At 38.1% G+C, this 21,599-nt stretch overlaps 4 protein-coding genes across 21 annotated transcripts; 2 read left to right on the top strand and 2 right to left on the bottom strand.

The window, feature by feature from the left end:
• Positions 1-132: 132 nt before the first annotated feature.
• Positions 133-3,621, top strand: LOC112190475. 4 transcript variants are annotated; one of them, XM_024329906.2, is made up of 7 exons: positions 133-294; positions 1,032-1,267; positions 1,679-1,903; positions 2,328-2,409; positions 2,523-2,577; positions 2,746-2,884; positions 3,101-3,621. In XM_024329906.2, the coding sequence occupies exons 3-7, from the start codon at positions 1,727-1,729 to the stop codon at positions 3,200-3,202; spliced, it is 555 nt and encodes a 184-aa protein (XP_024185674.1). In that variant the 5' UTR covers positions 133-294; positions 1,032-1,267; positions 1,679-1,726; the 3' UTR covers positions 3,203-3,621. The 4 variants fall into 4 exon arrangements, with proteins under 4 accessions (XP_024185674.1, XP_024185676.1, XP_024185675.1 ...); XM_024329908.2 differs by having other exon boundaries at positions 3,055-3,191; XM_024329907.2 differs by lacking the exon at positions 1,032-1,267 and having other exon boundaries at positions 137-294.
• A 788-nt stretch (positions 3,622-4,409) lies between these two features.
• LOC112186854 (DNA mismatch repair protein MLH3) lies at positions 4,410-12,000 on the bottom strand. 15 transcript variants are annotated; one of them, XM_040514347.1, is made up of 26 exons: positions 11,859-12,000; positions 11,604-11,736; positions 11,456-11,507; positions 11,315-11,362; positions 11,038-11,192; positions 10,886-10,943; positions 10,606-10,663; positions 10,380-10,472; positions 10,124-10,289; positions 10,010-10,025; positions 9,679-9,899; positions 9,464-9,533; positions 9,241-9,324; positions 7,622-9,124; positions 7,445-7,538; positions 7,259-7,353; positions 7,040-7,131; positions 6,739-6,936; positions 6,310-6,354; positions 6,151-6,210; positions 5,944-6,071; positions 5,598-5,646; positions 5,332-5,391; positions 5,150-5,222; positions 4,885-4,970; positions 4,410-4,787 (listed from the first exon to the last, which is right to left on the bottom strand). In XM_040514347.1, exons 2-26 carry the CDS (start codon positions 11,727-11,729, stop codon positions 4,608-4,610), a joined length of 3,810 nt encoding a protein of 1,269 aa, XP_040370281.1. In that variant the 5' UTR covers positions 11,730-11,736; positions 11,859-12,000; the 3' UTR covers positions 4,410-4,607. The 15 variants fall into 15 exon arrangements, 10 of the variants coding, with proteins under 10 accessions (XP_040370281.1, XP_040370286.1, XP_040370285.1 ...); XM_040514352.1 differs by having other exon boundaries at positions 5,598-5,625; XM_040514351.1 differs by having other exon boundaries at positions 5,965-6,071.
• Positions 12,001-13,054: 1,054 nt separating this feature from the next.
• LOC112188028 lies at positions 13,055-15,494 on the top strand. The gene is made up of 2 exons (XM_024327045.2): positions 13,055-13,207; positions 13,899-15,494. Exon 2 carries the CDS (start codon positions 13,971-13,973, stop codon positions 15,105-15,107), a length of 1,137 nt encoding a protein of 378 aa, XP_024182813.1. The 5' UTR covers positions 13,055-13,207; positions 13,899-13,970; the 3' UTR covers positions 15,108-15,494.
• A 3,397-nt stretch (positions 15,495-18,891) lies between these two features.
• LOC112187545 (probable serine/threonine-protein kinase sky1) lies at positions 18,892-21,599 on the bottom strand. The gene is made up of 4 exons (XM_024326393.2): positions 21,417-21,599; positions 19,929-20,714; positions 19,634-19,681; positions 18,892-19,554 (listed from the first exon to the last, which is right to left on the bottom strand). The coding sequence occupies exons 1-4, from the start codon at positions 21,597-21,599 to the stop codon at positions 19,306-19,308; spliced, it is 1,266 nt and encodes a 421-aa protein (XP_024182161.1). The 3' UTR covers positions 18,892-19,305.

Below are 21,599 nucleotides of genomic sequence, written 5' to 3'. Positions count from 1 at the left end.
TATGCCCAGAGGACATCATCTGAGACAGCAGCCACTCTTGAAATATAACAGAAAAGTAGGGACGAAGAAGTCCTTTCCTGTCCTCGATGAACAGTAGTAACAGTGGAGTTCATCTTTCGTATATTGGTAATGGGTTCCGGGTTCCTTAAAAAAAAAACCCAGTTCGACCCTTTCCGTCATTCGGCAACCACAAAAAACGCGAGCAGCCTCCCTTTTCGTGCGCCCTTTTTCATTTCCGTCACCCAAAACCCAACTCTCTTTCTCTCTCTCTCTCTGCGCGCCTAATTTCTCAAGGTATTGGATCTGTCTTTTGCTTTGGGTTTTCTTCGATTCCGTGCAGTTTTTGTATCTGGGTATTGCATTTTGTAATCTGAAATCTGAGTGTGTTATTGGTTCTGGGTTTGAATGATGGAGTTTTTGTTGTGATAGATTTCTGGGTTTTTGTTGTGATATTTCTGGCTGAAACTTTTTTAGCATATATTTACTATGATTTGATTCCAAGGTCTCAGTATGTGTGTCTTCTCAACGTCATCCCACTGTCTGTCCAAGTACAACTAAAAAATAAATCATCATCTACCCGTCGCCATTTCACCCGTCTTCCATTGTAATTAATCATTACAACTGCATTAGATAACAACAATTACCAAGTGATAAGTTAATTTTTAAATGATCGTATTTCTAGGATAAATGTTATTACATTGGGATCCATTAGGATCCAATGAGCGCCACTTCATGCATTTGCGGTTTGCAAAAGGGATTCACACCATTTTTTCTCCTGCATACTAATCCATGTTGAGTAAGTCTTTCATGTATTATCTCACCACATGAATATGATTGTTCTTGCTAGCTATAAAATCCATAAACGTTATAATTTGGGCATAAAAAGTGGGAACAGAAGCTGTTGTGTATAGTTCACAAAAGTAACTAGTGCAGAAGCTTATGTGAGGTTTTGGAAGAAACTAATGTTGTGTATAGTTCACAAAAGTAACTAGTAGTTACTATTTTGTATGACAAATAATGAAACGCAACAGAGTGAACCAAACTGGTTGTGCTCGATCACAAGAGACACTGTGGCGCAAACCCTAATCGGAGCTCCACGACGACGACCACCTTCGTGCTTTTAGCACCATTCTGGCTGCTCATTACTCACACACACACCCTGCAATTGGATTGGGTCTTGCAGAAAAAAGAGGAAGACAACTAAGATTCGAGAAGCTTCAGGGGCTTCATCGATCGCCTTTGAGCTCGAACCAGGTCTCTGTCTCAGGTATTTATGTTTAGGGCACACCATGCATTTCAATTCAATCCCAATTTCAGACCCAATTAACCCATTTGATTTGGGATTGCAAAATCCGAGCCAAGCTTACATTTTTACCGATTATGGAATTTGGGTTCGTGTTTGATTTTTAATTGGTTCATGGAAATGTGGAAAAAATCAATACTTTATATGTTAGAAATGCTTATATGATTTGCTCAGTTGTAGAATTATGGCTAAAGCATTGTAATTTGGGGCTCAGTAGCAATTCTGTAATCTAAAATTTTTGGTAGCTTGAAATCAAGCTTTGCAGTGTAACATAGATAAGCCCTTTTCATGTTGAAGCTAATGGATAGTATATAATCTTGAATCAGAGTCCTTCCCTTTTGTAGTTGTAGTGATTGGTTGTTTTGTGAAATGCAGATGAAGGTATAAGGAAACAAATATATATGACATTCTGAGTTTGGGGGAATGGTGGGTTCTTGTATAAGTAATTCGAGATATACATACATACATGGCTCCAAATGGCCTAACGAGGAGGTTGACGTGCACCAAATCATTGTTAAAAAGAGTGGTGCAAAGGGTTTCTTAGTCTACTTCTTTGCTCTCATTATTCTAGCAAACGCCTTCCATCTTTTCTTAGTAAAGGTATGCCTTATTTCCTCGTATTTTACATATTTTTGTGTAAGGCTTTTTATTTGACTCTGCTATTTAGATCTTTATTCCTGAGGTCTTACTTTGTATAGCCTACCAATTATGTGGTCAACATCAAGCTTAAGCTCAGGAGTGTAGGAACATGAATTAGTTTAGTGAGAGTAACTTATTGTTGCTATTTCCCATTGTACAGTTTCCTATTGTTTTATGGAAAAACTTGTTCTTCAAAGAAATTTATGTCACGTATGCTGGTTTTATTAGAATGAATACAGTATCTGAAATTACAGTACAATATGCAGAAACCAGTAAACTTTTGTGGTATACCAGTGTTCTAAAGTTCCATTGTACATGTGTATGTATATACTGTGTTTGAAGTATAACTGACACCATCTTGGCATGATGAACTTACAAACAACAGGGAGGTTCAGTTATCATTCTTTTATGGAGTTTCCTTTTAGATGCATTCCTTGTAAAGTTGCTTTGGAAGGGTGTTACAAAAGGTAAATTTGCGGGGCTTTTGGTTATTTGAACTGGTACTGGTGTGTTTTTGCAATTACAAGAAGGTTTGCTATATCATGTCATGTTTTCACCTCGTCTAGTGCATTAATGACAGAGTCCGTTGTGGTTATGCCAGCCTTTGGAGTTCAACTTGAAACTCATTATAAGAGGTAGCTTTTTATACAATGTTTGTTAGTTAGATTCTATATACGAGTTCAATTTGGTGGAACTGTATGCTTAATAGTTAGTAATATTAACTTAATATCAAGTTTATAACTCTGTATAATCACATGCTTTCCTAATCGTCTTTTTTTCATTTTTCATTTTCCTCCATTTAGTGGAAGAGTTGCTCGTCGCTTTGTTCCTATTGACAAGATTTTGAAACCTGTGCTACTAGAATGTGTGACTCCTGTTACTTGTTACTGGAGCCTGTCTTTCATTGTACATGGAGAAGCAGATTTGGTGCTAGTTTTTAAGGTACACTATATATTCTTGGAAACTTTAAGAAGCTATTAGGAGGCATAAATGTGATGAAACTGCAGATATAAGTTCTAGGGAACTAACTACTGGGAGGTGATTATGAACTTAGAAAAATAATAATATGTGAAAAATTGTGATTGACTAAAGGACCTATCCTTTTCTTTTAGGTTCATTCACTTTATTTGGCTTGTGAAAGTTGAATTCATTTTCCAGGAATTACGTCCCCCTATGAAAATGTTGGCCCCCATCTGGAAGGCCTTGTGTGCTGCTACTGGTAGTAAAGAAAGCTTAGACACATGTAAGGAAGACAGATGATGAAGATCATCAAGTTCGCATTCGAAGTTTGGCGTGCTCAAGCAACTAGAACAATCTATAGATCAATTAGCTCCCTAAGATTCCAACCGGTACAACTTCTATTTCCAGTCAGCGGATGAGGAGGATGATCGAAGAGATTGTGATTTGTACAAGACTAGAGGCGATTCCTTTTTCAATCAGTTACAGAAGTCACACTGTACAATTTGCTGATATGATCTAATTGTAGGGAAAATCAATGTAAATTCAAGTTTTGGTAATGCCATACTGGGGCAACGCAATCTAATCAGTGCTTGAGTTATTCTCATTTTTGAACCGGAAACTGTACCCCCTTCTCTTCTGTCTTTTGTTTCTTTCGCCGTCGTGATAACTATACTTGACTGATGCTACTTGCTCTATGGATGACTCAGTTGCATTAGACACTTACTTGGTCTGCTAAATGTTTTCTAAGTTTTGTATGTAGGTGCTAAACTGACTCCTTCACAGGTTACTAACCTTGTGTTAGATGACTTGTGTGAAGTCCTTAGATATAGGAACGTTGCAACAGCCATTGGCTGATTGTGTTTTTTTTGTTTCTTGTTTTCCTTTTGGGCCCTTTGGGTCCCCATCTATCCCAAAAAAAAGAGAAAAGAATAACATGATTCAAACGGAAACAAGGGCAGGTTAAACCAGATTGGTAATGAGCATGTGATCTGTCTCATACACGCAAAGCATCATGGTAAATCGCATGTTAATGTACTCTAAACAGTGGTTGGTCAGCTGCGATTAACACTTGGATCAAAGTCATAAGCTGAACTTTACAATTGGTCGATAACATATAGTTTTCCTTTTCCTTTGCAACGAAATTTCGTCGGCTAAATTGCTTCATTTCAAATGTTTTTTTTAAAATAAAAAATTCCAAAATGATCTTTATCGATGGAATTTTGTCAGCAAAAGTCTTCTATCCTATTTTCAAAAAATATAAATGCAAATCACCTTTGCCAACGAAATAAACATCTGAAAAATTATTCTTATTTTCAAAAAAAGGAAAACTGCAACCGACGAAAGTCTCGTCGGCATAATAGGCAGATTGATATCCTAGTTTATCAAATGCATGCCTCGACACCAAAGATAGAATAACCAGCACCATCAACTGTACTGATTAGGTCATTTGATTTAAAACCGCCTATTACTGGAAACAATCATTGATCAGCTGTAATCACACATGGACTTAAAAAAGAAAAAGCTTTCTTTATGTGAAAAGGTAAGAAATTTACATGATCAGCAATCGCTATCGTTTTTCTTATTTATTTGTTCGGAAGGAAGCTATACATTTGATACAAAAAATGTGAGCAGCAAGTGAATGTGTCCATTGTAGACATGTAGGGACATTACAATTTTGAAAGAACGCTGGAAGATTCTCATCATTCTAGCTTGTAGCCGAGTTTAAACGTTGTTCTGCACGTGCAAGACTAAGCTCATGTTGATGTAACCCATGCCACGCCTGATCTGCACCATTGTTCAGATTCAAAGATGCAATCTTAGCTATTTGCTTGTGCAACGCTTCCAAATTTACTAGTGGGGCGGTTGTTGGTCGACCATGAGCACACTTCAAAACAAATCAAGTTGTTTTAGAATTCAGAATAAAATAAGCCTGCCTCTCTCTCTCTCTTTGAGATGTCTAGTAGCCTGAAAAGATGACTTACTTGGAAACACAATGAGGTCTGCTTTAGCTCATCAACGATGAGGCAACACTCTGAAGGTAGCAAGGAATCCCCAAACATAATTGCACCTGAGCAAGAAAAGCAAGGAAAACGCTTGAAGAAGAATGAAAGAAAACCATTTACATACAAATTACCAATGTAAATGTACGCTAAATGGTTCAGATAATTTACGATATGATTAAGCCCGGCTTAAAATTCATAATCCCAATCATTGAACAAAACTGAGAGTACGAGCTTTGGCATTTACCTCTACATGCTTTAGAATTTAGGATTCGAAGAACAGATGGTGGCATTGTTGATGATCCATCTGTATCAGAAAGCTAAAAATCGAACAGAAAGCTGTGTTATTATGAGGGGAATACACGGATACAAAATAAGAGGAAAAAAAGAAAAACTATAAAAAGAGGCAGTGCTGTATATATGTATTACCTGCTGAAGAAATTCCATAAGATCTACATCAGATAAATTGACACCTAAGATGCAGGGAACCTGAATGTCATTATACAACAGATGGTATTAATAACTTTTGGAGGCAGCTTCATTATAGTATTTAAAGTGACTGATTTGACAATAATTTTCAACCAATGACTGTGTTAAACAAAACAATAGAGATAGGTTAATGATCCTACTTCGCCAGGTTTGAGCTCAAAGAGGGTGAATGGAAAAATTAAATAAGACAAGGGATGGTAATTCACCGCAATAAGTGTGATGACGGTTGGCTGCCTGTGAAGGAAATTCAAATTCCTGTTAAATATAACAATTGCAATAAAATCAGGCTAACAGAAGTTCTCTCAGAAAATAATGTAAAATATGTAGAGTTGATCTATAACAAGTCTCCAAATTATCATCATTTTGCAAGGCCACGCATGGAACAACAAAACCAACTAAAAGGAGCAATTAATAGACGAGTTTATCATCTTCTAGGGTGTCAAACAACAGTAAGTATATGCCAGACACTAGTTCAGGTCCTGAACCACAAATCAGCAATAAAGAAGTCTAGCAAGTAATTGTGTTAATGTTCATAATGCTGGATGCTGACACCAGGAAGGACAAGTAAAGTACCTCTTGAAAGACCCTGAATCTTGAGCATGTATGTTGCAGCGCCAACCCCACTCTTCTATTGTTTTAGCATAGTTATGCAGTAACTGGTAACCAATCTCTGGCAGCACCTGTATATAATAATAAGAACCAAAGGGTCATTAGAAGTTAGCCATTGAAACTTTAAGGAGCATAAAATACACAACATACCAGCTCTTGTTCAAAATCCAGAAAAGTAACGGTCTTTGCTTCTCCATCTCCAGACAAAACCTACGTATTCAACTAATTGAGTAAGCCACACAAAAAAAAAAAAAACGCGCACACACTCACGTATCATTTCCAAGAGATCTAACAGAAAAAAATCGAGACCTTGTGACGCAGCTCCTCCAATCGGATCCTTTCATCTGCAGCATGCTGTAGAAAAAAAGTTTCTGCCGAAGTCAGAACTCTGCCTGCACTTTTGTGCTTGTGAGCATCACTAGTTTAAACGTGTCTAGATCAGTATGTGAATGCAAGTTTGTTTCTTTAACAGCTGCATGTACTAGTATATATACACGTGGGAATCTACCTGCAAGACTGACAGTTCTATCTTATTGTGATAAAAAAATTTGAGCAAGTAAGATATCTTATAAAACTTCTATCCAATTTCTTAGTCTCATTCTCTGTGAAGGCCACTTTTTGGAGACTAAAACTATTCGATTAGATGCATGAAAGCTCTATTGTAACCTTGTAATCTATAAGTGAAGTGAATTGCTTCCCTTGCCATTCAAACTTGAAAAAGATATCCAAGAAACGGACCTGGTCAATAACAGCAAGTGTTTGGCCGGCCATGACTGGAATAAATTTCTTATCCACCTGCTGAAGAACTCTGGAATGCTTGAGACAGTTCTTATGGAGAGATTCAGGAACTAATGAGTCAGCAGCAAGATTCAAGAATCCGGAAGATATGTCAAGTATATCATTTCCATCTTGAACACCGTGCACTTTACTTTTGCTCTGCATCACATATTATATTCACAATTATAAGTAGATTGAAAGAATCCAACTTTATAATTTTTGGCAAGATGGTACAGCAATTAACTCATGTTTTGTATCAGACCTTCAAAAACATATTACTTACTATAATTTGGGGACAACAATTCCGCCATTTGGTCCCACAATTCAGCGAATCTTGATTCATGGATATAATTTCTGAAAATGACTAGGATTAGGGCCGACATTTGACCACTAAATGCTAAAGATGTAATCTTATAATAACCAATGAGCCCAAGCTCAATCAAATGTTGATTACACTTCTTGAATAAGGAAAATAAGATACCTTTAATTGGAGCTGTGGCTTGAACCTCAGACCTTTTAGATTGTTCAAACATTTCCAATTTTTGCATCTTGCTTGCACCAGCGTTAATATCTGGTCTAAAAGAAAATTTGGTAAAGTTGGAATTAAAGTCTGCCCCTTGAAAGCAAATATAGTATGAGTGGTACAAATTTTTTGAAGGTCAAGTACCTGGTGTCTAACAATAAATCCTCCACAGAAGTTGTCTTCAAATTTTGATGATTACCATTACGAGGTTGACAGAGATCCTTCACTGTGCCAGCTTCTGCACATTAAGAAGTGTATTAGCTAGCCGGCATCTGCATAAGCTGGCTGCCAATTCTGAAAGGGCAACTCACATCACAATACCTGGATAAGTAGCTGAATCATGGAAGGTTTGTGCATCATGTTTGCCTGCTGTTGTCGCAGGATGATTTAAAGTGAAGTACTTCCTCTTGCTTCTAGGAAATGGTGGAGCTGAGTGGCTTCGTATCGATCTTCTGTTTAAAACATGACTCTTGAGACAATCCCGATATTTTGACTGCTCCTCATGTCTATTATGCATGTCAATACAAATGTTATCTTTGCTGCGTGAATGCCAGCTTAACCAGTCTGTCTCATAAGCTAATTTACCTCGGCGTCCACTAGAAAACTCTCTATCTATATTGTCTTGGTGAAGGAATTTTCTAGAACCAGCATTGTCATTATAACCTAGTCCACAGTCTATATCTGTAATGCAGTGTTCTCTGATATTTGACACTATATCCGATCCAAAGCTGCATTCAAATTCTTCAGCATCAACAAAATATTTGTCAGTATCCCTCTTATCATATTTATATCTGTAATGCCCTTCAACTGAATCTTCATTAGAGAAAGGTTCAAAATCCAAATAGGTACTTTGGGATAACGGATTGGATGTCACAGAGTACCATTCAGTTTTTAAGGTCTGGTTGCACGAACCAATATACTCTTCACTTATGTCTAAACTTGCCTCATCTAAACGGCCCTTACAGGATGGAATTGAATTCAAATTAGCTCTTGACAGAGGGTCAAACTCTGCAAACGGGTCAAACTTTGATCTAACTCTGGCATAGGGCTGAGCACTAGAAACCATCCCTGGGGATGAAGTCATTGAAGAGATATCTGGAACTTCTACACTGTTATAAGAACCACTCCGAATTCTCTTGCTGCTGCCATCAATTTCTGAAAAGTCTAAAGTGTTGTAAGAGCCATCCTGCATTCTCTTGCTCCCAAAGTAATCATTTTGACATTTAATCCCACTCTCTGTAAGCAAATCCCTCTCAGATGGAAGCCTTCCTCGGGAGGAACAACTATTGAGGAAAGGTTGTCTTAAATCACAGGTGACCTCTACATTGCTACTGAAATCATGATGTGATACTCCAGTATCTGCTGAAACCTTGCTAACACTAGCACAGAGTTTAAAGGGCTGATCTTGCCATGCTGAGGTAAACATATTATCTTCCAAATTACTGGATCTTTTGGCAGCAGAGTAGCCACTATCCATCATATAATCTTCATCAGGTGAAAAATTGATATCAGACATCCAACTATGATTTTCCCTCTTCAGAGTTGTTGCGACCATACATTTAGCAAGATTCTGATCCTGTGGTTGAAATGAATAGTCACTATCATGACGAAAATCAATCTCACTATCTCGATCTTTGAAGCCTTTGACATCATCAGTATTTTCATGCAAGTAGTCAAATGGAATTCTGATATATTTCCTCTGAGATACATCGCTGCCCTCTTTACTTAGAATCTTCATAATGTCCGGAGAAGTCTCAAGATCTTGTATCCTGCTCCTCTTTTTCCTTATTGGAGACATTTCTGACAAATCTACATCCAGCAAATCTAGCATTTTTAAAGAGGAAAGAAAAAAGGATATAAGCCAAGGGAAAGTGAACCAAGATGGTCAGATTCAATTCACACCATTATCAAATGAAAATGTGACAAAACCGATTTCTTACTTTCATCTACAGATACAGTGTTGTCACGTTCCTCCCACATTTGACCTTCGCTTCGTATATCAGCTCCATGACAAACAGATTCTACTAGAAATGTAATAGAGGTTAATACCTCTCTATGCCACCAAACATATTATATATATATATATATATATATATCTATATATATATAAGAAAGGAAAAAGAGAGTGAAGCTCCCAGCTAGAAGCCACAGATAAAGGCATACCATAGGATATCTTTTCCTTCCAGAAGCTTTGAATGGCCTTATCAATAAAGTTGAGTACAGGACCCCAATCCTGGCGAAAAAAATCATTGAGAAATAAGTATTTATCTTTGAAACACTAAACCTCTTGTCTACACTTTTATAATAACCCCTGTATTGGACTTGCAGACTATATATGACCTGCATAGCAAGATTTAATGTCAAATAAGAAAAATTACCTTGAACTCAGCATATGTCTTCGATGGTTCAAAGTTTAAATCATAGAATGATTGGGGACAACTTAAATTCAAGACATAAACTGGGAATGCTTGAGGTCTACTTCTCTTCCTGTTGCGGGATCCAACAGCAGCTGTCCCTGGGTCCCAGCATTCGAAGCTAGAGGCCAATTGATTAAGCAATTTGTGAATTGGTCCTTTGCAAATGAACCGTGAATTAATATCTGTAATGGTGAAGGACAAAAACAAAAGAAAAAAATATAGATCCTCTCAGAACAAAAGATCCCCCTATTGACAACATTGTTTATAAATAAAAATGAGCAGAGAAGGATACAGAAATATTGGATGGCCTGCCAAAAAAAAAATGTTTGGAAAATTAGAACAAGGATACTCATAATAGTGGAAGTAGATAGTTAATCACCTAAACAATTAATACCAATCTTCCTACCTTAATGGCGAGACTATTGCAAGGAGTAGATATGTATCCAGAAAGCTCTAATTTTCCGTCACTTATGTTCAATTCGTGAAGTGCATCAGAGACCTCGCTCCCAAAAGCACTTTCCAATAATGTCATGGGAGAAGGAGAAGGAATGGTACGAAGAAGCTCATCCTCACTACACAGAGTCAAATATGTAAATCAAAAAAGAAATAAATAAATAACAGCAACCACAAATTCTTCACCTAGAAATTATGTTAGAAGGCACCTCTCCATATCGACAACTTTGAAGGAAACCATTGAGTGCACCAGTGCGATCCTGTGTACACATTTCTTGACAGTGTCCAATACCTTCTTCGGGCTTCCAGAATGCAAGTCACAAAGCAGTTTAAGTCAGTTTCATTCATTGCATAATCTTGTTTCAGGCAGTTGAGAGAAAATCTTGTACATAGTTATAAACCAGATAAAAAGTTAAAATGATCCAAGAGTGGAACCTGGATCGCATGCACTTCCTCCGAACTGGTTGATTGTAAAACAAATCACGAACAACAACTGCAAGCAGAAGCAGGTGATTAAACAACTTATTCCAGATAGAATTAGTAGAAAGACATTGTGAACAAGCATTTATTAGGGCATAATGTAATGGAATTCACCAATAAAAGGTAGTTTTATGATTAGCTTAGCGGAAATCCATTTTCGTAAACCAAGATGTAATAAAGAACAACTTCACAAGCTCAAATGAAGACAACAGGAATCATGACAGGTCCCTACTACCTGTTGTGCCAACATCCTTCCTATCGTCATCTACCCCAAGATACAAACATTTGAATCCCTGAGAAAAATAGAGGAAAGTCAACCCGAGCCAAGCCTGCATTAAAGCAAATTCTGTTACAAACAGAAAATCCAGAACAGTAACAAAACTACACCTTCATCACTTTGCGATACCCATTTGGCCTCCCAGAAGCTTTGGTTACAACTTCAAGCAATGCCACGTCAGAAATCGAAGCCAGTGCTTCCCCTCTGGAACCAAAGCTCACACTGGCAGCATCCGCCTCAGTAAATTGTTCAAACTTCGACGTGGCTGCTCATACATCAAATATAGCATCTTATGAACAACTACCAAATCCACACAAGATAATGTAACTAGGCTCACTGCCACTCAGTAACTACTGCGATATTTATTAAAGCAAATGATAACTTTACCATATCTTTCTCCCAACAACACCAATCCATCACGAGTAATCCCACATCCTACAAGTAAAAACAAGATTAAATACACATAATTACGCTATGAAAACTGAAACCAAGTTAGATTTTAACCCAATTGAGACAACTAGTACTGACCATCATCAACTACTTTCACATAACAAGTCCCAATTCCTACGAAAACTGACACCTGCAACAACAAAATTAACATTTTACCAAACTAATAAACTCTTTTACCATAACCCCTACTCACTTGAAATTAACCAAAACCCCCAAAAGTTACTACCTTTCTTGCGCCAGCGTCCAAGCTATTAAAGACGAGCTCCTCCACAACCCTAGCCACGTCATACAGAATCACCCCAGACCGAATCGAGCTCCGAACTGCCTCCGGCAACCGCCTCAAGCTCCTCATCGGAACCCTAAAAATCAAACCCAAAAAGATTTCACCTTCTTCAAAATCCCAAAATTCCGCGGCAAACCAATCAAAGAAAACGTCTTTAGTCAAAACGCATCGGCGAATCGAAATGGGTCTTTCGCTCACCTGCGAATTCGATTTAGGGCTCTTCGGCTTAGGCTTAGGGTTAGGGTTTAGGGGGGCTAGGCTGAAAACGACGACGTTTGAGCGGTTCAGAGCTCCGGTTTTCAAAAAGGGTAGAGAGAGAGAGAAAAAATGGCGGTTAGAGTTTCTCAGTCCAACTGGGGGGAGTTTTTAACTGCCACCGTTTGTTGTGAGGTTTGATAAACTCACACCGCGTGGTCAAGGGTGAGTTACAGGTGGAAGGTCGTGATTGGGCGGTGCTTTGGAACCCTCACACGTCCTGGCGGAGCGATATTTCCACTTTTTATCTTTTGACGGCTGTGGTCCTGAGATCTGATTGGTCGCTGAAGCAACTTGTCCAAATTCCCCGCGGGGTAAAGTAAATTTTAGGTCGTTATCCGTTTCGCTTGATGACGCGGATTATGGAGAGGGAGAGCCATGTCCTAAATGTCCTTTCTTGGTCTATTTTTTATGATTTTATCCAAATAGGATGTGTTCCTTCCCTAAATTACCAATCTACCCATGCCAATTTTTCATACTTAGGGCTGATCGCATCCCAACCTTCGGCTATAGTAAATAGGTTTAAGGTAAAACAAGCTAGGAGAAGTGGATGATCGTATTGAGGATCTGATTCAGATGTAAAACATGTTTCATTAAATACGCGAGAAATATCACTAGCCAACAAGTTAGTTCGTTGATTTCAGATGATACGTAAACTTAATTATATTTGTCGTCTAACTCTAAAACAGAATCTAAAACTGAATATACGAGTAATTATGTAATTCGTTAGTAAGACGGTTTGCGTCAGACAATCCAAAATAATCATTCAATTGCACCCAATCCGAACCATCACATACTATAAAAACAAACGACTAAAATGTGAACAATTATTAGAAACTTTTGCATGCCCTACATGATCTACATCCAAATTAACCCCATTTATTTCTTCAATGTCCAAGTTAGTTAAACAATTCCCGTTTCTAAAATAAGAAGAAAATACATGCACATCCATAAATAAATCAAAATTTGGAAGATAAATAAATCAAAATTTGGAAGAAAAAAAAATTCAAAAGGATTGTAATGCCATGGTAAAAAAAAAAGGGGGGGGGGGTAAAAGATTAATTTTTATGTGGGATTTGGGGTTCTAGAACCAGAACCAGAACCAATCGAAATTCTTTCCGACACAGAAAAAAAAAAAGAAAAAAAAATATAAAAATACAAACAACAAACTCCATCTTCCATTTCTCACCACCCTGATTTTTTTTCTGTTCTCTCTTCCTCCCCTGAAACCCTAATTCACACTTGTCCGTGTGTATCTCGGGCTGTCCAAATTTCCCACCCTAAAGGATCAGGTAAGTTTCCCTCTTGCCATCTCTCCTCTGTTTTGATCGCTCTGTCAAAATTTTCCGAAATGACGGTTAAACTTCAGCAATGATTTGTGGGAATTGCGGTTAATTTTTGAGTGTCTGGTATTGCGGATTGGTGCTGATTCTGATTCATTGAATTCTCGGCTGCGGCCGATCTTTGTTTGGTGGGTTAATTTGGGTTGGAATTTGAATTGTGTTCGGTAATTTCCGATGCTTGAGATTCAGCTGTGTTTGGATTTCTGTTTGTTGCAATTCAGTTGAATTGGTGGACGTTGGTGTGAATTTGTTTGCTTTTCGGAAAGTTTTCGAGGGTTTGGATAAGGGGAGATAATTTGTGGTTTTGTGATGTTGGTTGGTTTTGTTAGTATAAAGATCGAGAGAGAAGAAAGGAAACTCAGTTTAGTTATGTGATTACTAGGGATTTAGTTAGGTTATTGGTTTTTAGAGTTAGCCGAAATCAAAGGCGTCCAAAACCTAGATTTGGAGTAAGCATAAGCATCTGTCTTTGTTGATCTGATTGACAATGGTTTTGAATTGATTTTGGATTTGGATTTGGATTTACCGATTTAGTATGTGGATTTTTTTTTTCCCTAGGGTTTTCCTAATCAGTTATATATTTCATATCTTGTGTGAATGAAAACCTGATGCTAAAGGTTTAATTGTTACTGTTATGTAGATGGAATGGTCATTTTCTCTGTGTGGAGAGTGATCGTCATTTCGGTGTAGTTCTTTTTTCGGAAGCAGACCTATGGAGGGTAACTTATGTGATGTCAACCATTTGGATGCTGATGTCCTTTTACCCCCGAGAAAGCGTCTGCTTGCTGGGTTGAAGAAACAGAGTCCGGAGGGTGATAGTAGTTCATGGCTGTCTCTAGTGTCAGCAACAGCTTCGGCTTCGGCTTCTGCTTCTTCTTCTTCATCGCCTTCTTCAAGTGAACTCAACACACGTTTAAACAGAATATTGACTTCTCATGATCCTAATCTTTCACCCGAGGAGTTGGTAGAGGTCTCAAAATCGGCTGCTACTGCTGCAGTTAAGGCTGCAGAAGATGCGAGAGCTGCAGCTGAAGAGAAAGCTGCAATAGCTGCAAAGGCAGTGGCTGCAGCCAAGAGTGCTTTAGATTTGGTTGCCTCTTTCTCGGACGAAATAGCCAGCAAGGAGAAACACCTGAAAAAGAACAAGCTCAAGAAACATGTCCCAGTTCAGCTCTTGTACAAAAAATATCAGCCAATTGAGAATTGTAAGAAAGATGAAGAGTTGGCCCGGAAGTTGCATAGAGCTATTAATAGCTCACCACGAATCTCAAAGAATCCATCAGGTTCTGACTCTAAGGGTCACAAACACAAGAAGCCTAAAATCTCACAGAGTTCTGAGGTAGCTAGGGTTTCCAATGGAAGTACAGTATTGGATCAAGACCCTGCATCTGCTTGCAATGGTCATGCTGTGGCAGGTAAGCTCGATTTTGAAGACACCATCCTTGACTTGTACAAAAATAAAGCAGCTGAAAAAGCTTATAGAAATGATAAATCTGGTCGATCGGAGATGGATAATGGGGAAGCAGAATCAAGTCAAACAAAAGAGAAAAATTGGGACGATATGCCTACTACTCCTAGTGGTAAAAAAAGGGGCCGAGTGAAGCTAAAAAAGTTGCCCTTAAGTGTTTGCACTTTTAGGGATCAGGCAAATCCAAAAGAAGATGTGGGTGCAAGAAGCTCCCCACTAACTGATATGAACATGGGAAATCCGACTGCTGGAAACAAGCCCTTGTTTCCTGCAGAGTCTTCTGCTGATAGTATGCTGCCTATTGAGCCCACACCGGTGTGGAAATGCCAGGAGTTCAAGGCACCTGCATGTGTGAAGCAAAATAAAGTCATGCAATCATGATGTTGAAATAAAATTGTGGCAACAGGTGAGATAGGATTGGATAGCTGAGGTAGGATTCATCAATGTTCTTCACTTATAGAAACGGCTTGTTTCGTTTTTATCTTCTTTTTTCTTCTTCTTTTTTTTTTTTTTGTGCTTATTTTGGCTTTGTTGTAATCAACTTGAACTGACTACATATGTAAATTTAGATGTTACATTTCTTGCATCCCATTCGTGCTTTACAGTCCGAATTTGCCCGGAGCTCTTGTGACAGCAGAGCTTGAATTGAGGTAATAGGGATGCATTCATTTGGGTAGTGTTTGTTGATATGTTGCAAACAATAATCTCTGCGCTTGTGCTGATGATGATGATAGATGTAATAACAATGTCAATTTCCTTGGTAAATCATATTCTTTCGCAAATTTTGTTCTTCAATCTCAGATTCTCATTCGCATTGAAGTTCTTTAAATTCTTCTGGTATGAGATAATGATGGTTCACTGGTTATATAATTGAGCCAATCCATGAATTAATAAGCAGCCGATCATGGAGATCTTGCCGGCAATAAAAAACTGCATCAATGATTGTCCTTCCTTAACACCCTGTGATTGAGCTGTTTATTCAGAGATCTACATCATGGTTCAGTATGAAACTGGAATTGATCTGCTGTAATTGTTTGGTCTTATGCTCTTGTCAGTACACATGCTAAAGAACACTAAATTTTCTTTCTTTCGCGATTCCGAATCTTTAACTGAAATTCATTCGGGTAAAGAAACGGACTTTATCATGTTTCGGAGCATATGATGCTTGAAATCAAAAATGAGATGAGATGAATACGAAATGCCGGCTTTTAATTTATTAAGAGAATTTTGAGTCTTGTCTTGTTGCTGGGATTAAAGTAAGAGGTGCAACAGTCATTGGGATCTGCGCTGGGAGCAAATCTTAATTGAAAATTACAGACAGCCGAGAATGTGATGTAAAGTAAATACGGGTCGCCTCCGTAATCTACGATGAGTTTGGTCGGTAATTAATTATTTATGGTCCATGGATCACTCCCGTCTAGTTGTTATCATTTACTTTTGGCATGTAGCTTTTTCAACGTGTTTGGCATGTAGCTATAGGAGTTTACCATATGCTCGATATTACTTTAATTTTTAATCGAAAGTCAAAAAAATAAATATAGAGAATATAATAAAGATGTCGGATTTGCTAGAGAATTGAGATTCTATATCATAACACCTAGTTACTTAATCGACCTGATTTACTGCAGAACAATTATAGTCCTTAAAAGACGAAGTATTGCTATACAGTAGTACTAAAACTCTAGAGTCGAGAGTCGTTAAATTAGTCACTAGTTTTTATAGTCTCCATTTTAATAAGTGAATCCAACAACTCACGGTCCGAAATTGCAATATTTCAAACCACAAAAATTATAGGGAAAATGTTTATTTACCCAAATTTGATCTACACTAACCCCACTTACCAAAATATCTTATGAGATTTCCTACTTACCCAATAAATTACATATCTTTTGCCGTAATACCCAATTAAGTATTTTTTATTGTTTTTTATTTATTTTTAGGACAATTTTGTCCTCTCCTTCTTTGTCACTTAGAGAGAGAGAAGCCATCATAAACTTCGCCGGACTCCGGTGATTGGCCACCGGATTCCTGTGACCGGAGATCGGAATCCCCCGACAGGCCGCCGGAGTCCGGTTTTATTGCCTTCAAATGATACCCAATAAACATTTTATTGCCCCCAATAAACTTTTTATTGGGGGATTTTTTATTACCCCCAATAAAAAGTTTATTGCCCCCTAATAAAAGTTTATTGGCCCCCAATAAAAAGTTTATTGGGGGGCACTAAAAAGTTTATTGGGGGGCAATGATCAATGAAAAATGAAGATTATTCTTGATTTTAAAAATTTTAGTAATCAAATCGTATTGAAAAATAAAAACAAGTAATTTCATTAGAACTTGCATTAGAGATTAGTTTACAAAATAAACCAAGAAATAAATAGATTAGTTTACCTTGTACAAATCTAGAGAAATATAAGTCAATGACCTCAACTTGGCATATCCATCTTGGTAACGTGCTGGACCATCCTCATCAATAAAACAACTACTTTGTTTTTTCTCTTTCTTACCCTAAAATGACTTATAGTGAATACTACAATAGTATTAAAAGAAAACAATTGCTCACAACTGCAACCCATTCATAACTAGACTTAGCGCACATACTGTGAATCTGCATTCCATGATCAGCAATGCCCAAGATCCCAGACGCCTTACGATTAGTTGAAAAAGAGAGATAATGACCCTTTAGGATTGTCATTGTTTACATAGCCACACATTAAAAGTTGTCTAGGAAACCACATTTCTCTCAGACATTCTATTAAACATCTCACATGCACTTCCCAATTTACCACATTTACTATACATATCTATAAGGTCATTGTTCAACGTCAATCAGACCCTAGTTCCATTCTCAAATAGAGTATGAAATTAAGTTAAAAGAATACTACGATAGGATACCAATTAAACACTCCCTTGCATTCATTCTTTCTGAGTTCCATCGAAGCCACAGTCGTCAATAGAGGGAGAGTCTATGAGAATGAGACTTCACGGTTTGCTAAATCCTACATATTAGGGGATTTCGCCGGAGAGAGAGAGAGAGAGTGAAGCAAAAAGGTGGTCTGCGCTTCTAATCCGATCACTGCCGGAGGCTGACCTTCTCCAAAAGTCACCAAAAAATTGTGGCCTCACCGCTTCGTCATCACCGCCAACCCCACTATGATATCGCGGACACCAGTGAAAGTTGAAATCATAGAGGGATTTGAGAAAGAGAGGGGCCGTCGTCGGTGTCAACGATAGGAGAAGAGAGAGTGGCGTGCTTGTAATTTGATAACTGAGTTTTGTCTAAAATAATCTTTTAGCTATTAAGAGAGATTATTCAGTGCACCGCCGTGCACTTGCACCAACATAAATGAATGGTTAGATTGCATTAAATACACTTTTTGTTTATTAAAAATAAAGTTGATAATAAATATCAAGGGTTGAGATTATTTTATAAGGGTTGGGTCACTTACACCGTCGGTGCATAGAATAATTTCCATAGCTATTAAATGGGGTTAGTGGTAAAAAAATCTGTTAGTGGGATCATTTTATATCAAATTTAGGCATTTGGTTAAGACCCCAAAATTATATAGTCAGAAATTTTGTTTTTTATAATGCTATGCAGTATTAAAAGTCCAAAACTAGGAAGTCGTTAATTTAGTCACTGTATCCGGTGTTCTCCAAACAATGAGCTTATCTAAATTCAAAAGTTCCAATAATACGATTGTATCAAGTCTAGTATGATATTCATGAAACACTATGTAAATGGGCCCACTTATTTATGGAGTAGTGACCACTTATTTATGGAGTAGTGACCACGCTTGCGTTATCAGTTGAGCACTTGAGAAGGTCGTATATGCCACTTCACTTTCAGATTAAACTTGAAAGCCATTTCATTCGTCCATTATTGATTTGTTACACATCAATTAATCATCATTGTCAAGGACCACATGCCACATTTAAAGGGCAGCCCTTTTAAGGTAGTCTTATAAACACTCTAAAACTTGGTCTAATAATGCTCCGAAGCATTGAAACGTCAATACATTTAATATGCCCTCTACAATGAGTTACTCGATCAGGATTTCAATAGTGTTCTCATTTAATATGCCCTCTACAATGAGTTACTCGATCAGGATTTCAATACTGCAGAACACTATAGAACACCGAGCATAAGAAAGGAAACATGAAAAAGAGAACAAATAAAGTCATTCAATCAATATCAGTATAAAAAATGTGGATAACACAGATGGGTACTGTTCTGGTCAGCTATTGTTTACAAGCCACCAGGGCATACATTTTATGACAGTCAAATTCTCTATCTGAATTATGACGTCATTTTGCTCACAAAAATCATTACTAATTTACATCTCTTATAGTTATAGTTAATAAAAAAAATAATCAAGAATCTTATTAGAATCGTACAAACAAAATTAAACCACAAAATCAATGGTCAAACGGGGGGGGGGGGGGGGGGTTGAGGTGGCGGCGTCAAAACAGTGTGGTAGATGTAACTTCCTCTCCTTCATTCCCTTCTTCACTTGCCAACCTCATTCTGAAGGTTGCTCATCCCAACATTCACCTTTTCCACATTTCATGTGTTTTTCACCTAGCCCTGAGTCGTAGTAATGCAATTGAGCCACGGATGTTGAAGGCACTGCTGAGCGGTTGGCCGCTTCTCTGGTGCAAAGTCGAAAATGGGACAGAGGAACTCTGCAAACTCCCGAGCATCAGTCTCGGAAAAGTTGTATCTATCGATCAATAATTTATGAAGTGGCCAAAATTTCAGCCTCCGAATTCTTTTTAGATCGCCATGTCTGTCGAAATAATCCTTGGAACGAGCTCCTCCAATGGCTACCTGCAAACCCAGCCATGAGAGACAAATTGAATTAGATGAAGTTATTAAAGAACTGTGGGAGTGCAATGATGGATCTCACCTTTCGAGGCATCTTTCCAAGGACCTCCATCATCAAAGCAAGATGATCCTGAAATCAATCCAATCGCTATATCAATTTCAAAGCAGTCAGGAAGACGGGTTTTGGAAACATAACTTGGCCAAATTACACAAACGAACTAGATTAAATATCAAATAACAATAGGAATTAAAGACAATTTGATACCATAAATTCACAGAGAGAAAGTCCTCTACTTGCAGATTAAATTTTCAGTGTCAGAAATGAAGGGTATGATTATGACTACTAATCGGAATGATATATAAAGTTGAAAATATACCTCATCCTCACTAAAGCCTTGTCCCATCTTTGGAGCAAACAACATGTCACCTGTCGCAAGCTCAAAGGCTGTGCAAGCGAATGACCACATATCCACTGAGTAGGTATAACCCGATCGGAGAATAACCTCAGGAGCTCTATACTGCCTCGTTTGTATCTCTTCTGCAAGCTGCTTGTCAGCCCAACATGCATTCCCAAAATCGACAACCTTGCACCTTACATCAACCCCATCCATGTTTCTTTCAGACTTGGGAGCTTCACCTCCTCCCATAGATTCCCTTCTCAAGGAAATCTTAGCAACTGCTCTCCTTGCCCTCCTTTTGAGTTTTTTCTCAATAAGGCTCATGGTGACCCCACCATTCAGGTTTCCTTCAGGCCTTTCAAGAATTGGGGTGAATTTAGACCTGACAGGATCTTTGGTGGGATCAATGGTGTTAAAGAGAAGAATATTTTCTGGTTTTAAGTCAGTGTGGATTATACCAAGTTCTCGATGCAAATAATCCAGACCCATCAATATACATTTGCAGATCTCCCTAACATTATTCAACTTAAGACCTTTATACCGGTTGTACTTGATCAGCCGAAGTAAGCTATCACCAAGGAACTCAAGGACCATGCATAAATGCTGCCCATTTGGGCCTGCGTGCTTAAAATGGTCAATCAGTCGTACAACACACTTTGAATTCGAGGAGTCACCTTCCGCAATAGCCGTAAGAACTTGAATCTCATGGAGAGCAGCTTGAGCAAATTGAGCTGCACTTTTTTGAATCTTAAGAGCAACGTACGTCTAAAGAAACACAAAAGCATAATAAGATGATGCAAACATTTGGGAACCAAAGTAAATGCATTGAGAAAAGAAAAAAGCCAAAACGCTGGTCCATGAAGCATATTACCAAACAGATTCTTCCCACATAGATAATGGGTTGCTAGGTTTTCATCCTGACGGCTAAATTGTATTAACTGACATCCCCCTAGAAGTAGAACACCCTTTATCTTTACAGTGACCTAAAATTTTGTGTCCTGCTGAATGGGACTATTGTCCCTTGTACTGAAATGGGGGTAATCATAGTCACAAACTGAACGCAAACAAGCACGAAAATAGACACTGACCACAGAATGTTAGATATTGCAAAAGCTCTGCGCCCACAGACCGAAATAAATAGGACACTTGACAACTATAATACACAAACTTACAAAACTGATGCACAATCATTACTGATGCATATAAACACAGAATCAGCATCACATATCCAACACATGACACGCTAATGCAATATGGAATGAACTAAAGACAGAAACTTTCATCAATGAACCGCTAATTCAGAAACAAAAGAAGATCTTGGATAAACAAAACAAGTACCAAAATCCACAGAAACAAACAAAACAGAATCATTTCAAGTCAATAAATGATAAAAGATTGAGAACCAATAAATGATAAAGATTGAGCACATATAAAAAAAAATGAAAGGCAAAGATGAAAATGGCGTACAGAGTTGGTGGTGTCGTATGCGAGCCAGACGGTGGAGAATTGACCCCAACCCAGTTTTCTCTGAGCAACATATCGGCCGCCGGCGAACTGATCGCCGATCCTGACGGCGTGGTACCCTCCTTTTCTGTAAGAGTCGATACCCTCATCGTCCTCCTCCGACCCCGATGAAGAGGAGCACGACAT

Source organism: Rosa chinensis, chromosome 2 (genome assembly GCF_002994745.2).
Source record: "Rosa chinensis cultivar Old Blush chromosome 2, RchiOBHm-V2, whole genome shotgun sequence".
Taxonomy (NCBI): domain Eukaryota; kingdom Viridiplantae; phylum Streptophyta; class Magnoliopsida; order Rosales; family Rosaceae; genus Rosa; species Rosa chinensis.
The sequence above is the reverse complement of the archived record's forward strand: the minus strand, read 5'-3'. Positions and strand labels throughout refer to the sequence as shown.

Coding starts and splice junctions, on each gene's coding strand:
- LOC112188028 (XM_024327045.2), top strand. CDS start 13,971: ATGGAGGGTAACTTATGTGATGTCAACCATTTGGATGCTGATGTCCTT.
- LOC112186854 (XM_040514347.1), bottom strand. CDS start 11,729: ATGAGGAGCTTGAGGCGGTTGCCGGAGGCAGTTCGGAGCTCGATTCGG. Junction 11,508..11,603: donor TGGACGCTGGCGCAAGAAAG/GTAGTAACTTTT, acceptor TTGTTGTTGCAG/GTGTCAGTTTTCGTAGGAAT. Junction 7,354..7,444: donor GATTTATTGTTAGACACCAG/GTACTTGACCTT, acceptor ATTTTCTTTTAG/ACCAGATATTAACGCTGGTG.
- LOC112187545 (XM_024326393.2), bottom strand. CDS start 21,599: ATGTCGTGCTCCTCTTCATCGGGGTCGGAGGAGGACGATGAGGGTATC. Junction 20,715..21,416: donor CATACGACACCACCAACTCT/GTACGCCATTTT, acceptor GTGTTTCTTTAG/ACGTACGTTGCTCTTAAGAT. Junction 19,682..19,928: donor AAGGCTTTAGTGAGGATGAG/GTATATTTTCAA, acceptor GATTGATTTCAG/GATCATCTTGCTTTGATGAT.
- LOC112190475 (XM_024329906.2), top strand. CDS start 1,727: ATGGTGGGTTCTTGTATAAGTAATTCGAGATATACATACATACATGGC. Junction 1,904..2,327: donor TCCATCTTTTCTTAGTAAAG/GTATGCCTTATT, acceptor TACAAACAACAG/GGAGGTTCAGTTATCATTCT. Junction 2,410..2,522: donor TTGGAAGGGTGTTACAAAAG/GTAAATTTGCGG, acceptor CATTAATGACAG/AGTCCGTTGTGGTTATGCCA.